The sequence below is a fragment of the Leopardus geoffroyi genome, chromosome C2 (assembly GCF_018350155.1).
Source record: "Leopardus geoffroyi isolate Oge1 chromosome C2, O.geoffroyi_Oge1_pat1.0, whole genome shotgun sequence".
Lineage (NCBI taxonomy): Eukaryota > Metazoa > Chordata > Mammalia > Carnivora > Felidae > Leopardus > Leopardus geoffroyi.
The window spans coordinates 69335612-69358884 of record NC_059333.1 but is presented as its reverse complement, the minus strand read 5'-3'; the positions used below and the strand labels follow the sequence as shown (position 1 = coordinate 69358884).

The 23273-nt window shown below is 48.4% G+C and overlaps 1 protein-coding gene across 6 annotated transcripts in view; it reads left to right on the top strand.

Annotated features, from left to right (window-relative positions):
- The window catches only part of MYLK (myosin light chain kinase), a 280888-nt gene that overhangs the window by 209532 nt on the left and 48083 nt on the right, over nucleotides 1-23273 (top strand). For 5 of the 6 annotated variants that reach the window (XM_045502294.1, XM_045502293.1, XM_045502292.1 and 2 more), the window contains 4 exons: nucleotides 3625-3711; nucleotides 18672-18722; nucleotides 19516-19643; nucleotides 21569-21722. In XM_045502294.1, coding sequence (XP_045358250.1) covers nucleotides 3625-3711; nucleotides 18672-18722; nucleotides 19516-19643; nucleotides 21569-21722 — 420 coding nt within the window. The other variant, XM_045502296.1, reaches the window with a different exon arrangement.

Here is a 23273-nt window from a genome sequence, read left to right as displayed (position 1 = left end):
CAAAAATGCTGCCCTGAAGGGTCAGGTCCAGAGCTAGCCCAGGAGTGGATGGGGGTGAAGTATTGTCCATATAAGGACACATTTTCCTCCCTATGTAGAGGCCCCCCACCTCCCTATATTTCCATCTTCCCGTCCTTCTTTGGGGGCACAACCCGGCCAGCAATGGACTCCAGCCCTGGGGCCGAGATCTAGAAATGGAGTTCAATTTCATCACAAACTGATTAAAATAGAAAATACAAGCTGCTCTTAGTCTTGTATTACTATTATTTTTATCCCCTGGGCATCCATGTGAGCACAGAGCTGGTTCTGATTAAGCACGTGGTCCTTCCAGCCCACCCCTTGCTGCAGCCCTCACAGAGGGCCGGTGGCTACTGGCGCACACACAGCCCCCATGGGGCAGGAGGACTGAGGGAAGTGGGGGCTCAGTCCCACCCCTGGGGGGGCTCCAAGTCTGGAGGTATGCCTGGTTTGAAAGGGAAACTTGAGCCCCTTTCCTCATGGTCAGATGGAAAGATAAAGTACACAGAACTTCTAAAAACAAAGCTCAAAGCACATGACAGGGTAGTGCACTCACACGTCAGTGTAAAAGCCAGCACCCAAAAGCTGAATACAGATGCGGAGGCGGGAAACATGCGGGTGGGGGCTGGTCAGGCAGGGCTTTTGAAAGTGGAGAATTTTAAAGCAGACTGGGAGGGAGCTGAGGAAATGTGGTGAGCAGGAGGAATGAATTAATAGGTACATGATCATTTTTCTCCTTTCCCAAGCACTACTGAATACATTCTCTCCTCTGAGCATCTTAACACTACGGTAGAAGGAATAAGTGTACTTCCCTTTGCACGGGTGTGGAAATAGAGACCCAGGGCAGTTGACATGATTTGCTCATGATCCCAAGATTGCTAATGACAAAGCCAAAACTGGTACCCTCCTTCCCGGTCTCTACTCTAATGCCGCTTAGAAACAAAGGCCCATGCGACCCCACGAGGAGAGAAGGAATCTCCATCCCTGTGTCCCTTCCTTAGGAACCCAGGAAGACCAGCCTCTCATCCTTGGCTTGCTTATGCCTCAAGTTACACACCAGTTAAAAAAAAAAACAAAAAACTAAAAAACAAAGCAATCCCGATCCTTCTTCACCTTTCTCCTGCGATGTCCCCAGAACTCACCAGAAGAAAGACGGGCAAAGAGAGTATTCAAGCCAAGAAGCACAGAGCTCTGTACACTCTTGGCTGTCTCTTCTTCTTCTTTAAAAAAGGGGGAAACAAACACACTTTGGAGTGTACCTTCCTGTAAATTGTCATTGGTGCCTATCAGGTCTTGAAGGAAGGGAAGAAAGAAACATAGACTGCTACACCCTGGTTGATGGCACCCTAGTCCCCAGACATCAAGAGATACAGCGATAGGTATTCCTGTCTCTCAGAATAGTCCCTGAGACCCTCCATGTACTGCATGCCCACCTTCAGACACACAGGCACGTACACACATGTGCATACAAATACACACACACACACACACACACACACACACACGGCCTATGTCACACACAGACTGGGAGTGACATATGAAAGTCATCTGTGGAGCTTCTGGGTAATATGGACACCCAGACCCTAACCAGACCAATTAAACCAGGATCTACAGGGTGAGACACCTATGTACAGCTGCTTCTAATGGGCAGCCAATGCTGAGAACCACACAAGTTGACAAATACTGAGGATTTTTCTGTAGCTGAGAATGACCATTAGGCCAGGGGAAAATACCCAGTGTGAGGAAGTGAAATCATCCCCTCCCCACAGGACTTTCTGCTTCTCCATCTGTATCCACATGGAACCTGGTGTGTGGGTGGCCACTGAGGAGACAGGACACAGGCAGTGTCCGCGACGGAAGGCACGGACCCCTGACTCACCATGTAGGGTTCTGTTTGCTCTTATAGAATGTGGCAGAAGGAGAATAGTGGAGGCAGGGTTGGGCTTCCAGCTTGGTTCCCTCAGCACTGTTCCCTGCCATATACTGCTAGGAAGCTCTTCATGAGGCCTACGCTCAACCATTCCTGTAGTTACATGTGTACAGCTTTGGCTGATTTCAGTAGGGAGTTGCCCCCATAGCCCCAGAGGCCTTGTGCCTCGGAGCTGCCGGTGAGCTTGGACGATGCCCACACCGGGCCTCCTTTCCTGAAATACCCAGCTAGAACTGAGAGTGGGCAGGCTTTAGGTTAGGAAGGAAGCTTGACTCTGTGGGAGGATTTATACGGGCCCATCCACCTTCTGAAGCAGAAATGAGACCCAAATGCCATCTAGAAAGAGCAGTACATCCAGATGGGAGCATCTGTGTGCTAGGGAAGTGTTCATCCCTAGGCCTAGTTCTGTGCAAACTGTGTCCACCACACAAAGCCCCAGGAACCAGTCTGGGAGAGGGCATGTGTGGGAGAGAGCCCCAGTCTGGGGCTAGGACTGCCCCATCCAGGAGGCAAGACAGCAAGATGGCCCTTCCTCCCTAGCCAAGCCACAGGAATGTGGTTCAAGCTTCAGCTGGAAAGTCCCACCCCCTCCTTCCTCCCTTTGAGTTTCCTGTCTTCAGGAGCCAGAAAATGAATGGCAGGAAGGGACTCTGACAGGGAGGCTCCCTCTCAGCACATCCCTGAGGAGAATTCCTTGTGGGGAAAATGCTGGAGCACAGTGATAGCTGTTTAACCAGCTCCTTCTTATCCGAGTTCCTGGGTGGTTTCCCCAAAGCTTCCTGAAGTCTAGTCTCCTTGGGGCCCAGTAAGGCCCTTTCTGACCACCCAGCCCAGTGTGATGTTACTCTTCTGCCCCATCAAGGGAGAGTGTGGTGATGTCCACGCTCGACGTTAAAGTGGAATAGGGAACGTGGAAGAGAGGACCAAGGCATTGTGCACTCATCCACGTGCCATTTCAGGTCCACCCAGAAGGCTCGGTTTCATTGGATCCACTTTGAGGAGGAGTGCAGTCTCCCATAATGGGTCCAAGGCTCAGTCCAGAGGGGGTGAGGCATGCCGGCTGCCTGCTCAGAGGCCTTCATCTGGTCTTAAAGTCTGTCAGTGACCATCTGTAGAAAGAAGTCTGGGAAGTCAGAAGGTGCAGGCCCCTTCCAGACCATGAGCTGAGGCATGGACCCTGTCCCCTCTTTCTTCTGTCGGAGAGACCTCTCCATACAGAGCAGGCTTTTGGAAATACAGAGCAGTTAGCGCCAGCGAGTAAAGACCCAGTGAAAGGAAAAGATGGGAGAGAAGTGAGCACAGGGGTGCCGCCGCTCCTCCGACCCTGCCAGCGATGTGATTCCTGGCAGCCCGTGCCTGCCATGCAGGGGAATGCATAATAGCTCCCAGCATAGCCTGTCCATCCATCTTGCCTGGGTGACTGCTCTCTCCACCTGATTTATAAGGCGCAGTGGAGTGCGCGCACGCTCCTTCTTTGGTGCTCCGGTGGAGGAAGGTGCCCGAGGCAGGCGCCGTCTGCTCGGCAGGCACAGAGGGCCCCCAGAGTGGAAAGAGGAGCCGGGGGGGGGGGGGGTGCTGTAATTTTGGTTGGGGTGGGATTTTTATTGAGACACCTCCTCTGTTCATTTCCTTGGGCAGCAGCCAACTAATGTCCGTCATTACCTGTTCTGTTCCAGATGCTCCTGCCAGGGAGAATGCCAAGGCCCCGGAGATGAAAGCCCGGAGGCCCAAGAGCTCTCTTCCCCCAGTGCTAGGAACAGAGAGTAAGTACTTGCTCAGCTTTCCTAGGCAACCCCAGGACTGAGCCCAGCTTCCTTGCCTGCACCCCAGCGAACCCCATGAAGCCTTGGTGACTGGGCCAGTGACCGTTTGGCACTGCCCACCTCTCCCAGCCTCTGCACAGCCTTAGTGGTGCATACCCACGTCCACTCGCCACCTCACTCAGGCCCTCTGTGCTTCTCACCAAGACTCCTCCTCCTGATCTCTCCCAGGTGAGTCCTGCTGGGCAGAAGCTTTCCAAACCGTGGCTCTGCTCTCATCACTCCTGATTGCGGTGCCCGGCGGTTCCCAGAGCCTACCAGTCCCATTCAAGTGGGCCTCACAGACATTGCACTTGTGCACACTTGTCCTGACGTGTGTGGTCTGGCCTTTCTTTCCGAGTCTGCCCCCAACTCCTGTATCCTTACTTTATGCTCAGGCCAGCCCGAGCTCCTCCATGTGCGATGGAAGTGCCCGTGCCGCTTCCATCATGCCTCTGCTCTGGGAGCACCTCTCTCCGTGAGACACCTCTTTCATGGGACAGACTCCCACTGAAAAGCCACGTCATCCCTGAGTTTGTCCTTGCCCCAGCTGCAAGTAACCCTTCCTTCCTGTGTGCTCCCGGAGCACTCAGCACCTCCCTGCTGCCACTGTCTTCTGCCCAGTGTCTGGTGATGTGTCTGTGGCTCACCCCTCCTCCACTGTGAGTCCCCTGAGGGCTGCCCCTGGGGCTTCCGGGATGCCGGGCCTTGCTCATAGAGGGACGGGGCCTTGCTCGTAGAGGGAGGTGCAAGAGTTGCAGCTGTGGTATAAATAGCTGTGCAAGGAAGGACTTGTGTGACTCTACAAAGTGTCTCCTTCTCCCTGGTCTCACCTTCCCCCAGGGCCCACTGATGTATCAGGCACAACACCCCACAAAAATATCTCAATATCTTATAGAATTAGAAGAAAATAAACTTTTGGGTCAAAGAAAATGTTTTAATTCACAATATTAATATATTCATCTTTATACCAGTGCAGTTGTAAAATATAAGTTATGTGTGCATATACATATATATTTTTAAATTTTTATTTGTGTTTTTTAAAGTTTATTTATTTTGAGAGAGAGAGAGGAGGAGGAGGAGGGGCAAAGAGAGAGGGATAGAGAATCCTAAGCAGGCTCTGCACTAGACAGCACGGAGCCCAGTGCAGGGCTTAAACTCACAAACCATGAGATCATGACCTGAGCTGAAATCCAGAGTCGGCACTTAACTGACTGAGCCACCCGGGTGCCCCTTATTCTCCTCTTTTCAAAGCTGCATATTTACCCTCCTAATGATGAGCTTGGGTTCCTTGTGCATACTCCAGCCAGCTGCCAGGGGGATGCTCAGCCTTCAGTATGTTGGGGCAGCCAGATTGGAATTATAATGTCTAGTGGATATTTAACCAAAGTGGGGAGCTCAGAGTATCAGGAGTAGACCTTTAATAAGTTGCTGGAAATGCGTATATAACTGTAAGAAAAACCCAGTAAAAATGGGTTGGTGATTTTATTTTCTAAGAGGATCACTTGGACCCATGCTCTGTTAGTTACGGCAAAATGGGAGCTTCGAAGAGCACCAGGTGGTTGTGACTTAGGGACCAATGCAGTCATTCGCCTCTCCTGAGGGCAGAGGCAGGAGTGCATGGACTTTGAGCCGGGCCATCAGCAGCCTGCTGCCCTCAGCTCTGGCACATCCATTACAGGCAGATCCTGGGGGCAGTGAGGTGGGGTCCAGGGGAAGGTTGTGAAGGAGAAAACAAGCTGGGGACAGTGAGCAGCCCCGGGAGCTGGGCCTTTGCGCTGGGGGAGAGAGGGCTGTGGGGCACACCGAACAAGTTGTCATCATCTGACTTGGGGTGGTGGCTCTCAACCCCAGCTGCATATTAGACACACCTGTGGAGCTTTTAAAACCTCTGCTGCTGGGGCAACCCAGGCTAATTAGATCAGAATCTCCAGAGGTAGGATCCAGGCTTCAGTACTTGTTCAAGCCTCTAAGCTATTCCAGGGTGTGGTAGGTCAGCCTGGAAGCCTAGAAGCACCCTGTGCCCACACTGTTGGTCTTCAGAAACAGAGGGGGCCTCCCTTACTGCCTCTGTTCAGTGTGGCACTGCCTTAGGAGCCCTCATGCCCAGGTCCTCAGAGTATCTCTGGCACCAGCCCACAATCTCTACTCTTTAAGGAAGGAGCAAGATGCTGGAAGCAGAGCTGGAAGCCAAGGTTCTTACCCCTACAGAGTGAGTGGGGAGTGGGGCTCAGTCAGTGGCACTGCTTAGGGAGAGGGGCGGGCTGGCAGAAAGTGCTGGTCTCCCTTTCCATAGCAAACAAATACATCCATATCTAGATTAAGTCCAGAGGACGCTACTTGTCTGTGGAAGGGGAATTTTACTCTAGTCTTTGTCTTGCAGTTACAGACAGATGTCTTACCCCCCAAGGGGATGGAAATGTGTGTCTCCGTGTACAGTAATGACCACTTTGAATGGCCCATCCACCCAACCTCTCGTCACCCCAACACATCACCCGCTGGACACTGAGGACATTAGCCGGGTGGTTCTGGTGGCCCCTCCACCTGCTTACATACCTGTGTTCGTGTCCTTCAGAAACCTGTAGAGTTCTCTGGGTGCCTCCTGAACACCATGGGGCTTCCTTCCCAGAGGCTCTTAAGAAGACAGCTGCTCAGAGATAGGAAATGAAGGAGGTGTCTTTTAGGCCTGTACATCCAATTCTTTTCTCACTTGTTGGGCTAATTTGTATTATTTATTAATTACATAAATTAAATATCATGCATTCTTCTTTAAAACATTCTAAACAGTATAGAAACACACCAGGTGCAACATGAAAGCCCTCTTTAATCTACCCCCAGTTCCACTCACCTCCTCAAATATAGTCACAATTATTCTTTTTCTATGCACTTACATATACTTATGTAAATACAGCACGTAACCTGGACACCTCTGCAACTTGCCTTTTTTCTCTTAGCATGGCCATCCCTGGTCCCAGACATCTCTGATCCCATGAGAAAACCCAGATTGATTCTCTTGTCTCTGAGCTGTCTGGCTATAACATGTGTTCATTTTTTTCAAGGGCTGGGAAGTACCTAATCTAACCAGGAAGTCCGTTTCTCCTGCCAGTAATCGAGGGAAGGCCAAGTGGTTTTCTTGCCAAACAGATCATAGCCAGATCCCTCCCTGGATGACCTCTTCCCACCCCCAGCTGTGTTGGTCAGTCCTGTGTGTGAGTTGTCAGGTATAAGAGTAGAGGGCACATGTCCGCACAATGGCCTGAGGGCCCTTGGGAGTGCTGCTGGGGACCATGAGGGAAAAGCCAGTTCCATCTGCCAAGCCAGGTAGCAGGGTGAGAGAAAACAGACAGAAGTACAAGCTAACCTGCCAGACACTAACTCCCAAGTACAGGAATGAGGAGTGGTCATTTGGGGTGACCTGGGACCAGGGAAACTCTGGGCCAGGTTATGAAGGAGAGAGGAGTGTGGTTTGAAGCGAAATGATGACATTGCTGGAGCACTGGAGGGAGGATCCCACTGGAAGGGATGCTGTGAGGCCCCCCACTCAGGTGCTCACTTAGTGTCTACTGGGCCCCCGTGCAGCAGGCATCCTCTAAGGCGCTTAGTCACAGATCACTTCAGGCAGGTCTCATTCAACTGAGCTACAAGTAGTTCTCATCTTACAGATGGGCAAAACTGAGCCTCAGAGAGCTAAATTGTCCTGCCCAGGGTCTGACAGCTGGTAAGATCTGGAACTGTGAGGACAACCCTGATTCGTGTTCCTGCTGCAGCACTGTGCCTTGCCGGTCTCAGAGCTGTACTTCGTGCAGTCCACACAAGCCTGGGCTGCCCCCAGGCAACAGCAGGGCAGGAGTCTGCTGCCCTGAGAGCTGGGGGGACAAGGAGAGTGACAGCTGGGTCCTGAGACCTGTCACGGTGTTTGCTGCATGCCTCTCAAGAGGCATTTTTTTATAACTTTATTTTGATATAATTTCAAATTTATAGAAAAGTTGCAAGAATAGTATAAGGAACTCTTGTATGTACCCATTACTGAGATCCACCAATTATTTACATTTTTTCCCAGTGTCCTCGCATTCTGTATTATGAATTCATATAGATATATTCACCGTTTATCAGATATTCATACATATGTATGCACACTATGTATATATTCATATATATTCACCATGCATCATGTAGGGATATAGATACCGTTTATGAATAAATTAGAGACATCATACTCTTGACCTCTAAATATGTCATTGTGTATCTCCTAAGAACATAACCACAATGCAGTTACTAAAATCAGGACAGTTAACATTGAACCAATACTACTATTTAATGCAGGGTCTGCATTCAGTTTTTGTCAATTGTCCTGATATCCTTTAATGGTCCTTTCCCCCCCTCGATGGGAATTTACTGTCAGCACTCTTGGAACACTTCATCCACTCCTCCAGTTCAGAATGGTCATCCCCTACCTTTGGAGAAAGAGCAAGAAAGAAGTGCACAGGCCCAGGGTGAAGCACCCAAGACTCCGCCTGATTTGAGTAGGCACGGGGAGGCAGCAGCACCTTGTTGGATGTCCAGATGCGCATTTCTTGCGCCTGGCTCTGGGGCAGTGCTCCAGCACAAGACATAGCCAGAAAGCACTAGGCTGGAAAGCAAGGGACAAAAGTCTTGGTTCTGCCTCTCATTGAACATATGGCCTTGGTCAAAGCCGTTCGTCTCCAGACCTGTCAGATGGGGACTCCAACTGAGCCCAGAATTTTTCCATCTCTGATAGCAGTTCGTTCAATGGAATGCTTGTGTGTGTGTGTGTGTGTGTGTGTGTGTGTGTGTGTCTGACATTGTTCAGGTGAGGTCAGCTAACTCCCCCTTATATCATCCAATATGTGATGGGTTGACACTACAGCAAGTGTGGCTTGGGTTGCACAGCAGCAGAAACATCCTTATGAGAAGGAGGCTTTAAGCAGAAGGTCCAGTTCTAGGGGATTCCAGCTGGAGGGGATCTGAATGGAATTTTTTGTGAGGGAGGCATTGATGGGGCTTAAGAAATGGTTTTAGAAAATACAGATGAAGGGGCACCTGGGTGGCTCTGTCTGTTAAGCATCTGACTCTTAATTTTGGCTTAGGTCATGATCTCCTAGTTCGTGAGTTGGAGCCCCACATCGGGCTCTGTGCTGACAATGCGGAGCCTGCTTGAGATTTTCTATTTCCCACTGTCTCTCTGTCTCTCTGTCTCTTTTTAAAAAATAAATAAATAAATAAACTTAAAACAAAATACAGATGAGGCGATGCCAGGGTGATAACAGACTAAGGGATTCCTCCTTGTCAGTCTGTAGAGCTGATGTTGTTTTGAAAACAGGTAAATGAGCAGAAGTCACTTTTATAACTTGAGGACAGGAACCAGGGCCTGTTTGTCTGAGAAATGTCAGTGTCCAGCCCATAATGAGCATGTGATTTTTCACATTAATTCATGAGTTCCCATGCTTTAAGGGTCCCTGCCTCTACTGCACTTGTGGGATTTGGGGATGATGCAGACAGAACACCCCTGTGTATTCCTTGCCTGGCGTTGGCCTGACACTGGTCACTTTGGCTTCAGTCACCACGATGGACCATTCCAGATTTTGCTTTTAGATGTCTTTGCCTTGGCCCTCCATATGGGTGTCTCTCTGAAACCAAAAGTCATATCATCTTGAAAGCATCTTTGGATGTCAAAAGTAGCGTCCAGTTTTCCTGGAAGATTCCCTCAGGATCATATCTTTCTTTTAAATATTCTCTTGGAGTCATGGGGGATGTTAAGTCACCATAGTATTCAAAGAGCTGGAAGGAATTGCTGGACAGGTGGAGGTTTGGCATCAATACTTGCTTGACACTGGAAGATGTGGGACCCTGAAAGAGAAGCTGGGTACTTCCATGAATTCCACGAACTTGAAAGCTGGTGCCAACTACTAGTTACTCTCAACCAAAATATTGTCCATGAGGAGTGATAGTACCCATTATCACCCCCCACCCTGCCGTGCATGTGACCCTGTGACCTCCATCTCTGAGCTGCTGCTTCCAGCTCCTTCCCCAGCTCTTCCGTTGTCTCCCATGATCCTGTTAAGTGGGAGGACGGGTCCTCCCCAGAGAGCACATTGGCACTGCCATCCTGGCCATGCCGGGCTGCCTCTTTCACAACCATCCCCACATTCTGTATCCTAGGGGCTTGGGGATAAGCATTCGCAGTAACAAGAAGAGCAGTGTTCCTCTGGAATCTTCTTGTGTGACAGCCTTTGATAGGAGATGAGTTCACGAAATTTGCCCAGAGATGTTAATTCTGGGAATATGACCAATATTTCTCCATAGGTCTGTCTATTAGACATACTGGAAGGGCCTGGTGTGTGCAAGGGGCAGGGAAGTGTTGGGGGCTTGTCAAGTCACCCAGAGCCCTGAGTCTACCTGAGTGCAGGGCGGTGGGATTCGACCTTTCATCCTCAAGTCCGCACAGCCGCCCTCCCTTCTCTGACACAGCCCTGTGCGTGAATGCTTGCTTCCTCCACACTTCACCCAGCCTGAGTCACCTTTAGGAGCCTTTGGTAGAAAGTTAATGCTGATTTTGGGAATTGCGAAGGGTTTGATGTCTATTTTTAGTTAACTACCTAAAAAGGGAAATGTCCCCAGAGAAGCAGACATCCAGGGACCTCCCTGTACCCGAGGCTGTTCGTGCTACCTCCCTAATTCTCCTTTGCTTTCCATTATCTCAGACCCTTTTGACGCTAAGAGGCCTACCTTTAGTCTCGGCAAATATCTCCCAAAAGCTTGCCTGCTCAGGTCTTCTGCCCTGCTGATTCATGGGAGAGGCACTCCTGTGCTTTCAGACTGAGCAGTCTGGAAACTCCTGTGCGTATACTGACCTCCTTCCCTCTAGCTCCCTCCCCCCACCACCACTCAGGGCAACAGGAACGTTCAGCAGGAGTAGGTCAGGACTTGGGCAGGCCTGATGCAGAAGCAAAATGCTGGGTTGCCCAGACAGCCGGGAGGCTGGCCTCCCCATCGCTGCCCCAGGTTTCCCCAGCAGGCATCCAAGTTCAGTGCTTTGTTCATGATGTTTTCACTGGGCTGCTGCACCTCTTCCAGCCTGTCTCCTCTTTAGAGTGTAAGACGAGCGCCCAACGGCTTTGATCTAGTTGGTGACAGAGCAAAGAGGATCTGCTTTTAATGGGAAGTTGCAGAGGGATTCAAGCCCCAGGGCTTTATCTCTCAGCATCAGAGCCCCAGGGGTGGGGGGGTGGACTGTTCTTAGAAACTCCCAGGTTAACAGAGATCCTCAGGGGCTCCACTTGTTCCTTTAATAGCTTTTCAAGCATATGCCAAGTACCACACTAAGCATTGGCAGTACAACAGGTGAACAAAATGGGCCCCTGTTCCTGTCTCCAGGGAGTGTGCTGTGAGGTATGCATGTTGGACAGGTGTTTCTGCATTGTAATACGTTGTGAGGAGTGCTAAGAAAGAACCACCTCCAAGCAGCATGGAACCCAGCCTGACAGTAGTGATGGATGAGGTGAGGCCTACTGGAAGAAGGTACCAGAATCAGCAAAGAGCTGGCGGCAGTGGCCAGTACTGCAGAAATGGAAAGGCATTCAGTGTGGGGGATAGAGCAGCCCTCCTGGAGGGTGACGCAGGTCCCAACAGCATCAGCATGCCCTGGACAGCCAGGAACTGTGTTTCTAGCAAATTTCCCAGGTGTTCATAATGCACACTCCATTCTGTAAGCCGCTGACATTGAGCGCCAAGGGCCTGGGTGACGGTATTCCCTAAGAGGGAAGAGTAAGAAAGAAGATGGGACAAAAGTTGGGGACACATCTCAGAGGCCCTTGAAAGATGAGTTGGACTTTATGTTAAGTGGCAGTGGGTGGCCATTGGAGACATTTAAACAGTGGAGTGATGGCCTTGGAATGGCGGCCGTATTAGGACAGGGACGGGGGACCAGAGGCTGAAGCGGTAGTAGTTTGGACTAGAATGGTGACAGTGGGGATGTGGAAGGTGGCAGACCGAGGAGGTATGGAGTGAATGGAATTGACTGATGCTAGTGACTGGGGATGGTAGGGAGGGGGCCTTGGGAGAAACAGGGGCAAGCGGCAGGTTTGAGGAAAAGATCCTGGATTTACTTTTGGACATGCTGGGCTTGCAGTATGTGCCAGGAGAAGGGACGGTCAGGTAGTGGGATGTATAGATGGGCTGAGAAAGAGGTCTGGGCCCCAGGTAGAACAAAGTTGCAGAGAGAGGGATAAGAAGAGAAACTGTAGAGACTCCTGGGTAGCTCAGTCAGTTAAGCATCTGACTTCATCTCAGGTCATAATTTCACAGTTCATGGTTTCAAGCCCAACATCGAGCTCTCTGCTGTCTCTGCTGCCAACGGGGAGCCTGCTAGGGATCCTCTGTCCCCTACTGTCTCTGCTTCTCCCCTGCTTGCTCTGTCTCTCTGTGTCTCTCTCAAAATAAATAAACTTTAAAAAGGAAGAAGAAGAAGAGGAACTCTAAGCAGTGAACAAAGTACCCTGACAGCAGTGCTATGCCAGGAGGGGGGTGCGTCCTGGGGCCGACTGTCTGGGGGAGGGGACTGAGCTCCTCCCCTGAGAGACAGACCAAGTGGCAGGCTGCGGGAGGATGTTTTGCCCTCCTAGCCTGACAGTGTGGTTGGTAGCTGCCATGGGATTCGCAAATATAGTTGGGTTTTATTTTCCTTCTAGAATATTCCTCTTTGACAATGGGTGGTGCAAAAGTTTAAGGTGTTGGAGAGGGAATGAGAGACAAAGGGCTGACATTAGTATAAGACAACAAGGTGGTAAGATGGATGAATCCAGAGAAGAGGAAACTAGTTAGTAACCCAAGGAGAGCTGAGAGTTTGAGCATCTGGACCAGCAAGAGGGTTACCTGAGGACTTGAGCTGGGAAAGGAACTCCAGGAGCAGCATGAGAGGTATCATGTAGGTACAGAGCTCAGCTGATACAGGGTAGCATACTAAATAGGTGACAGAGTGGACAGAGAAGTCCTCTGGGGATCCATCTGGGGAAGAGGGGCGACTGGGGTGAGGGCCTGGTATTAGAGCATGCACCCTGTGCTCTACCTTCTTTGCAACGTAGCTTAATGCTTTACAACAAACTTTACTTATCCCCTTCACATTTTTTGAATGAGGAAATGAAAGCTCCAAAAGGCTAAGTAACCTACTTTTCTTTTAATGTTTATTTATGAGAGAGACAGAGTGCAAGTGGGAGAGGGGCAGAGAGAGAGAGAGAGACAGAATCGGAAGCAGGCTCCAGGCTCTGAGCTGTCAGCACATAGCCCAACACGGGGCTCAAACTCATGAACTGCGAGATCATGACCCGAGCTGAAGTCAGACGACTAACCCACTGAGCCACCCAGGCGCCCCATTAAGTAACATGCTTTAAATCAACAGCCTAGGGAGCGACAGGGCAGTATTTAAACCCAAGCCCAGCTCCAGAGTCTGTGCCCACTGCATTCCTGCAGGGGGACAGAGAAGGGCGTTGAGGGCTTGGATATGCGGATGGAACAGAGAGTGAGCTGCTACAGAGGCAGCCACACGGGGCATCAGGAGGCGTGGTTCCTGTGTCTAACTTGGCCCCATCTGGTGTTATGAGCCTCACAAATCACCTGGCATTTATGGGGATCTATCTCCTTTTTCATGGCATGGAAACAGTGTGAGGTGCCCTGCTTGTATGTGGTTGGGGAAGGAACCCAGGGGGAAAAAAGACAATGAGATCGTGGGTTAGACACTGCATGCACTGAGCCCAGCTCACTGTGAGAAACCAGGTTTTAGGATCAGGGGATTCTGCTTTCCAACCTATTAAATATATTCTTCTAAGCCCCGAACACAGTTAATGGATTTCAGCAGATGCTCGTATAAAATATGTATAGAATAGGATATAGAACATCATTAACATTTAAAATTGTCTTTACTAACAGGAACTAAACCAGCTTTAAATGCTAACCAATTCAAACAGCAGAAGATGCAAATTTATAGAACAAACATGAAACTTTGGCCCTCAATCCATTTAACCGTGACAGAGGAAGACAGGTACTAGTTGGGACCCTACTTCTAGGTTTACTAGGACCACATAGGTTTATAGGGCTGCCAAGGTTAGTAAAGAGTGGGACTTTGGAGTCATCAGATTTCATGGTATGCTAACTGCCATCCTCCTTACTAGCTCTTGGCCAGCCATTCCTGGGGCTATCAAGCTCCTTACTGGCCTCCAGAGCCCATCCACAGCTGCTCTAGTCCGCTGTGGCTGCACAACAAAGTATCATAGACTTGGTGGCTTAAACAACAGAAGTATGTTGTCTCACAGTTCTGGAGGCTGGAAGTCCAAGTTCAGCATGTTGGCAGGTTGGTTTCTTCTGAGGCCTCTCTCCTTGGTTTGCAGATGGGCACTTTCTCACTGTCCTCACGTGGCCTCGTCTCTGTGCATGTATCCCTGGTGTTTCTGTGTGTCCACATTTTCTCTTCTTATAAGGACACCAGGCGGTTTGAATTAGGACCCCTGCCCCATGGCTTCACCGTAATTTAATTACCTCTTTAAAGGCCCTATCTCCAAATATGGTCATATTCTGAGGTGCTGGGAAGCTCGAGTTTCAACATGTAAATTTGGGGGGATAACGGCAGCTCCACAAAGCAACCCTGAACAGGTGGCTTTTGTTCTCCATGGGAGGTCAGACGCTGGCTCTCGTAGAAGCCCTTATCTTCCCGTGCGGGCCTCTCCCAGTTGTGCCTCTCCCTTCCCAGCAGCCATAGATGAAGAGGGGCAGGGGCTTCGTGGCTTAACCTGTCATGGCTGTTCCATAGCCCATTTGGTACTCACTTCCAAGGGGTTTGTCTTTCCCATGCTGGTCCATCTTGGGGCTCCCCCTCTCCACTGACTCCTAGCCTTCTGCTTTCAAACCTGTACTCTTCTCTCACCTGGGAAGAAACCTTGCTTGATTGACATTCCCTCTTCCATCACCCTGTTTGTCCTTGTCCCTTCAACTCCAGAATTCTTATCAGATTAGCTGACTCCCTACTGTTTCCTTGAGAATTTCCTCTGGAGTGACTTCTGACCCCACTGTCTCATGGCACCTGTCCTCTCAAACTTTACCCATCACTCAGTGCTGATCATACCTGAAGTCTAGTTCCCAGTGCCTATTCTTCTCCACCCTTGCTTGCAGTGACAGTCCTTCCATCTCTCGGGGTCCATAGCCCTCTCCTTCATCCCAGCTTCTCACCATGGGCATCACCTGGGATCAGACCCTGGCCCCTTCTCATCTTTGACTGCATTCTTGCCCCCAAAGAACTGAACCATCCTCACAGTTTCCATTATGATTGCATGTTTGATTCTGGAGTCTTGCACCTCCAATCTCTACCAACCTCTCTCTAGAATTCTGATCCTGGGCATCTAGCCTACAAGCGGGTTAAATTCTTTCGTCTGCCATATTCACTTGGACCAAACCAAATGCCTCATCTTTCCCTTCCAAATTTTGTATTCTGTCACTTTAATTTTCCCCATTTATCCAAGCCAGAAATCTCTAAAGAATCTTTGTACCTCCCTCTTTTTCAGCCCCTAAATTGTTTTAACTTTCTTCTGTCTCCTACTTGTATTTACTTTGTGACTGCCTTTACCAAGGCTGGACCTTGATCATTTCCTTCCCAAAGGATGGCAGTAGCTTCCTAATTGGATAGCCTTGTCCCCCAGGAGGTGGAGAGACCTCCAGGGGTCCCTGAGCCCAACCCAACTGCCGTTTGTGTGAGGACTCCCTGTTCAGTCAGGACAAAGACCTAACTCGCAAACTTGGGATTCTAGACCAGCACTGTGATGACAGTGATATTCCGTGTCTGCGCAGTATGGTAGCCACGAACCATGTGTAGCTGTCGAGCACTTGAGATGTGACTGCTGTGACTGAATTTTTTGTTTTCTTTAAATTGTCACACTGCCTTCACACCACTGTTCTCTAATCCTAGTCTTACACTCTGGACAGCCTCCACCAAACACCCTGACCCTCAACTCTGAACCCCTGTCTGTTCCTGAGCCATGGGGCCCTTCTTTCTCCAGTTCAGATGTTCTCAGGCCCTCAGATCCATTCTGTGTCCCACCACTGAGTGCTTCCTAACCATCTCCTCAGCCCACAGTGCACTCCTTCATTTGAGCAACTGCATCATGTTGGAAGGATAAAACTTTTCTTCTTTTTTTTTAAGTAGGCTATACTCCCAGTGTGGGGCTTAACTCACCACTCCTAGATCAAGAGTTGCATGCTCTATGGACTGAGCCAGTTAGGTGCCCCCTGGGTAAAACTTTTTTTAAAAAAACTTTCTATTTAACTTTTATTTTGAAGTAATTTCTGACTTAAAGAAAAGTTACAAAAATAGTACAAATAATTCTTGTAAACCCTTCACTCTGATTCCTCAAATATTAACATTTTACTATGATTGTTTTGTGTTGTATTTTCTCTCCCTTGCTTTTTCCCTCTCTCCCCCTACCTCTCCACACACACATATACACATATGTTCATTTGTGTATATATAATTTTTATGAGTAGTTTGAAAGTAAGTTGTATATAGGATATCTTCTATACCTAAATACTTCAGTGTATATTTCCTAAAAACAAGGACAGTCTCAGGGTGAGTGGGTGGCTCCGTCAGTTGAGTGTCTAACTTTTAATTTCAGCTCAGGTCATGATCTCATGGTCGTGGGATTAGGCCTGCATTAAGCTCTGCACTGAAAGCATGGAGCCTGCTTGGGATTGATTCTCTCTTTCCCTCTGTCTCTGCCCCTCTCCTGCTTGTCTCTCCCTCTCTCTCTCTCTTTCTCTCTCAAAAATAAATAAAAAAACCACAAGGACAGTCTCACCACAGCTTGATGATCAAACATGAAATTAACACTGATATAATACTATCATCTAATTTATTGACCTTATGTAAATTCTGCCAGTTGTCCCATCAATGCCCTTTATGATGGGGAAAAAAAAAAAAGCTTTCCTGTGGATCACATGCCTTGACATTTAAACCCTTGAAGACAAGCTCTGATTTCTTACATTTGTTTGATTTTCTTCTTGGTACACACGTTAGTAGTGTGTACTGACTGGCCTTTGCCTGGCAAATAGCAGGCCCTCAATAAGTTTCTTGAGATGGACAGATGAATCAATAATGGTGACAAGCCAGGGTGAATTTGGTGGAAGCAGGCCTCACCCTGGGCTTAACCTCATAACGAGTAGCCATCAGCTCTGTGATCTGAGATCACCTGCTTACACAGTCCTTGTGCAGTTCTCAGCTTCTCAGGTAGCAGCCCTCTCCCCATTTTACAGAGGCACAGCTGAAAATCCACACCGTTATATAATTTGCCTATGGGCAGACAGCAGTGCCCAAGCCAGGACATATTGCTTCTTCTCTGTAACCTGCGAAGGTGAAGCTTTGTGGAGGAGTGATTGCTAACATTACTAACATTACCCCCACTCATTCACTCAATAAATAGTTACCAAGTGCCTACTATGTTCCAGGCACATTGGGTATACAGCAGTGAACAAAAAAGAAAAAATCCCTGCCTTCACAATCCTTATACTTAATGGATAGAGGAAGGGAGACAATAAATAAACAAGTAAATGGTTTGTTTTATGGTTGTTCAGTGCCATGGGTCGGGGGGGTGGATAATAAAGTGGGGTAATGGTGATGAGTGCTGAGGATAGGGGGTTGGTATTTGGTATAGAGTGGTTAAGGAAGATCTCATTGGTTAAGTGACTCCCATTTTTGTATTAAGGTACAATTTCTATACAGTAAAATTCACCCTTTCTAGCGCACAGTTCTGTGAATCTTAACAAACGCACATAGTCATATAACTATTGCCATAATCAGGATATGGTTCCACCACCTTATAACATGTCTTTGTGCCCCTTAATGGTCAACCCCTGCCCCCACCCACCACTACTAATCTGTTCTCTATCTCTATATTTTTGCCTTGTCTAGAACAAGGCATATAAATAGAATTATATATTCGTAGCCTTTTGAGTCTGGCTTCTCTTAGTGAGAGAGACGAATCATTGAGTTTCATCTGTTCTGTGTATCAGTTGTTTGTTCCTTTTTTATTGATAAGTAGCATTTCATTGTATGAATATACCAAGGTTCATCCATTCTCCAGTTGAGGAACAAGTGGATAAATTCTAGCTTTTGGCAATTACAAATAAAGCCACTGTAAACATTCACATGCAGATATTTGTGTGTGCATAGATTTTCATTCCACCTGGATAGATAGGTTTTGATTAAAGACTTTCAAAAAAGATGAAAATAAGCCATGAAGATAGCTGAGGATATTTTTGCATACTCATCATATTGTTATTTAGCCAAATGAGTAAGTTTTTGCTGTGAAATTGGTCTGTTTGGGTCTTTTTTCTCATTTGAATTATTTGGAGAAAGTGGAAGGAATAGGGTAGGAATGGAAGAGACGGTTGGTTGGTTCATTCATTTGTTCATTCATTCATGGATCCATTCAACAAACATTAAAAAAAAAAAAAAAATGAAAGCCACTAGTCCAAGTCTGTGATCCAAAGGAAGCCTGAGACCCTTGGATCCACACCAAAGGCTGATTTTAGGTGGTTTATCTGACATAATTTCCTTTCTGAGTTTACTGACATTAGGGTAAGAGAATAGTTAGTGAGTGTGGGGTTATCATTGTTGAAATGGACAATGGAGAATCAAGCGTTTTTTAGTTTTTATCTCAATGGAGGCTCCAGAGACCCTCCAGAGGCCCCCTGAGAACTGATATTCATTCAGTCACAAGGTCATCTGTGTAGGAGTGCAAGATATCCTGAGAACCACACTCAGGTGAGTGCTCTGTCTGGCAGAGGACCAGTGGGCAAGGCTCCTAGGATTTAGGAGCTTTGTGAAAAGCCAGGATTAACAAAATAACCTGTGAACTTCTTTGTTTCAGGTGATGCAACTGTGAAAAAGAAACCTGCCCCCAAGACACCTCCGAAGGCAGGTAATTGGTCACCAGCAGCATTTGGGGGCAAGAGTCCTCTGCCATGAGGGGTTTTTCTTTTGTCCTGGTAGATTGACCACTGGTATGAGATCCCAAAAGACCACCACCCTCCTTGATTCAAGCTCTGTGTTATTCAGGCCAAATTTTCCCCAAGAGCCTCTGCACAGCCTGGTCCCCTACCCTTTTCCACTACTTGTCTTTTTTCCTACTCCCCTTATAGTGTCCCTCGCTGTAGAGACATCATGTGGCATCATGCAGTACTAGAGACTTTCCCATCCCTTCTGTGAAATTCTGCCTCGCTCTCTGCCCCCCACACTGCCCTTAAGGCGGTGATCCACTTTACGCTATCTTAATACTCTGTTCTGTATGTCCTTGTCACATAGAGCCCTTGTCTGTTTCCCAGTGAAAGATATTTGAGGACATGAACCATATTGAACCTGTCAGCCAGGGTAACCTGATGATTAGAAAGCAAGGTGCTGCTTAACTAATAAAGGAGTTAGGAGGTAGATTCAAACATTTAGGGTAAGATGCAAATTCCAGAGCAATTGACAGATGGAGAATTATGCCATGTAAATTGTGTGGGCCACTTCTGAAGAATCAAAATGAAGAAATGAAGAGAGCTAGCAGGGTCCATCAGCTCAGACATTCTGGAGCAGTGGCCACTGTCCTCAGTGTTGTCCTGAAGGCTCTGGAAGATGAGAGGAACAGACCAGCGTGGACAGCAGCACTGAGTGAGGTCAGTCTGTCTGAAGCTCCCTCCTCGTTGCTCACTTTGTCACTTATCCCCTCCCAGCCATGCCCCCTCAGATCATCCAGTTTCCTGAAGACCAAAAGGTGCGCGCGGGAGAGTCTGTGGAGCTGTTTGGTAAAGTGGCAGGCACCCAGCCCATCACCTGTACTTGGATGAAGTTCCGAAAGCAGGTCAGTGATGGAGGGGAACAGCCCTCCCAACCCCTGGGTGGGAAGGGATGAAAAATGCCGTCTCACAGAGGCTGCATGGCTCTTGATCGGTTGGGGCCTTAGAAATGGGAGGGTCCCCTCCCCCACCTGTCACCACCCACCAAATCTGAGTTCTTAATGATCATTTCTTATGAGTCTGCCATTAATACTTGCTTTACTGATAGTTTGTGTATAGAGAAAAGTATGAAGGAAAAAATAAAAACCACCCATGCCCCCCATCTGATTTTGATATTTTAGTCCAGAATTCTACTCAGAGTCAGGAAAATTGAACCAGTGACCAAAAGGACCTCTCAGACTCTGTAGATTTCTGTGATTCTGTGCCAGCCCACTGAACCCTATCAGTGGCAACAGCTTAAACTTACCATGTGCTGAATAGATAAAAGTGAATCTGAGTATTTGGATAGGTAAATTGTACATTAAATAGAACTTTGGCTTACTGGTTCAGAAATAGACCATTTAGAAGAATGGTCCTATGAAAGAAATGTTTGAATTTCTGAACAACCAGCTTTTATAGGGAGATGGGGAACCCACCTGTTCCACTGAGCCCGTATTGGTAGTGTGTGCCCATGTATATCATCAGCAGAGGCCCCAAAACGTGGCTGGCACTGAATCAGGAAATTTGGAGAGGATGTGAAGGTTTCTTTTGAGTTCTCTGGTGCTCTATTTCCAAACCACTCAGACTGTCCTAAGGCCCAGAGGTGGGAGGCTAGTTTACCAGGAAGGAATGGAGGGTTGGTATGAAAAGATGAAGCATCATCCCAAAGGATGCTGGCTCTATGCTATATCTGGGCTAGCGTCATCTGAAGTAAGATGGAATCCCTCCCTTTTCAGAGACATTTGGCCAGGTCCCCATTCTGTCCAAAAGAACTTTCTATAGTGATAGATATGTTCTATTTCCATTGTCCAATATGGTAGCCACCACTATATGTGGCTGTTGAGCACTTGAAGTGTGACTAGTGCCACTGAGGAACTGAATTTTAAATTGTAATTAATTAAAAATTATGATAACAGCTTTCTTTATAACAATAGCCATAAAATTCATACACCATAAAATTTGCCCTTTTGAAGTGTCCAGTTCAGTGGTTTTCAGTATATTCACAAGTTGTGCAACCATAACAATGATCTAATTCTGGAACATTTCCATCACCCTCAAAAGAAACCCTGGACCCATTAGCAGCCATTCCTCCCTTTCCCCTAGGTCCTGGCGACCACTAACTTACTTTCTGTCTCTATGGATTTGCCTTTTCTGGGCATTTCACATCAGTGGGATCATACAGTATATATTCTTTTGTATCTGGCTTTTTTTTTTTTTTACTTAGCATAATGTTTTCTGGGCTTATTCACATTAAAGTATAAATCAGTACTTCATTCTTTTTATGGCTGAATAATATTCTATTGTCTGGATATGCCACATTTTGTTTATCTGTTCATCGTTTGATGGACATTTGGGCTGTTTCCACTTAATTAAACTTTAAGTATCCACATATGGCTAGTGGCTACAGTATTAGGACAGAAGAGGTCAGAACACCTTTGTAGGTGGTCTTTGTAGGTAACTTTGCTCAGATGTGTTCTCCTGCCATCCCTCCCAAAGCCATGGTGATACAGGACACTCCTTAACTCTGGTGTGGAGCAGGAAGCGCAGACATGGTTGGTCTGCCAGACCCTGCTCGGCACCCTCCCTGCTCACCCCAGATCTGAACCACCTCAGGGACACTTGGCTTTGGATGCAGGAGAGGAGGGGCCTTAAGGGGAAGCCGAGAGTTCAGATGAGACAGAGCCCCATACTGCTTGTCCAGTGACATTCTCTAGTGGTAGGGAGTGGAGGTCAGAGCCCTCTTCCTTTCTTGGCCCAAGTCTCTAGCGCCTGCCCCACTCTCTGCCCCCAGATCCAGGAGAGCGAGCACATCAAGGTGGAGAACAGCGAGAACGGCAGCAGGCTCACCATCCTGGCCGCACGCCAGGAACACTGTGGCTGCTACACTCTGCTGGTGGAGAACAAGCTGGGCAGCAGACAGGCCCAGGTCAACCTCACTGTTGTGGGTGAGTCTGGGGACAGGGTGGCCTGGAGGTCAGAGGACAGGAAAGGCAGAGGCCCCCAGCAGGATGGTAGGCCTCAGGGCCTCACCTCCCCAGGACCTGCTCCTTCGGCACCCTGCCCACAGCTTCCCATGCTCCCACGTTCCCTGTTGCTGCTCTCACACACTTGCTGTGCTTCATACTCCTGGGGAAGCCCAGACCCACACACACACGCTGCAGCATTTTCCTGTTGCCACGAATCTCCTCCTGGCTTCTCCCTCTCTAGCCTTTGCAAACCTTGAGCCACTCTGCTCCAGACCCACCTCTAGCACCCTTGCTCCCTCTCCTCCGGTCCACTGCCTTTCTGCTCCCCAGCTACTCAGTCTCCTTGCAGATCCTCAGCCTCAATCACTGTTGCCTTCCACTGCGCTGCTCCTGCACCTGATTTGGGGGCACTTCGGGAAGATCACAACCCGCAGACTCAGTGCTGGACTCGGCTGGGGTCCAGGTGGAGGCGTCAGTAGGCTCAGTGTCCTCCCCCACTCTCTGTGATAGCTTGTCACCCTGTGGGGCCCCGCCTCCAGCTGCTCTGAGAAACAGGAGGCATCAGGCATGATCTTGTATCACTTCATGCCCCACGCCTACGGGTGTCTCCATATCTGTGCCCCCTTCTTTCTTGTCTTCACCTTCTCCTCTACTTCTGTAAATGTTGCCAGGGCTCTCTCATCCCAGCCAAACACTGCAATATCCTGGCTCGCTCTGGCCGCCCTACCATCTCTCTCTTGCTCTCTTTACAGCCTCGCCCTCTGAAAGGGGCCAGTCTCTGCTCTGATTCTGCTTCTTCGCCTCCCTGCAGCCTCCCTTCACCCCCATTAATCTTCTGGGACCACCCTTCTGAGGTCACCGACTTCCCGATCCTAAATCCACTCATTTTTCTCGCCTTCTGCATCCCAGTATGGAGTTGAGTCTGTCTCCAGACTGATTTTCAAGTTCACTTTTTCCTTTCCATCCCAATCACTGTTTTTCATGTCCTGGTGAACTTCCTGAAATATCAAAATACCTTCCTAACTGGTCTTACATTGTGGGTTGTGCTCAGCAACTTGACCCCTGACATGGCAGGTGCTCAGGACAATGAAGCAACAGCAGATGAAGGAGTGGGCAGGTGGGTAGCAGGCTGTGTCCCTGTGCGTTTGTGGGCTTTCAGAAACCATGCGTGTGAAGGACTTTGGCCTGACAGTTTCTGATCTGATCCTCTTTTTCTCTTTCTTTCTTTTTTTTTTTTTTTTTTTTTTGCTTCTTTAGATCAGGATTTTTTTTTTTTTTTTAATGTTCATTTATTGTTGAGAGAGAGCGTGAGTAGGGGAGGTTTGCGGGGGTTGGGCAGAGGATCCCTAGCATCCCTGATGCGGGGCTTGAACCCACAAACCGTGAGAGCGTGACCTGAACTGAAATCACATACTCCACTGACAGAGCCACCTGGGCGCACCTAGATCAGGAGTTTTAAATCTGGGAAGGCCAAGTGTACTAAAGGGACAGGGAACAGGTTTCTCAGCCATAAATGACAGGACACACCTT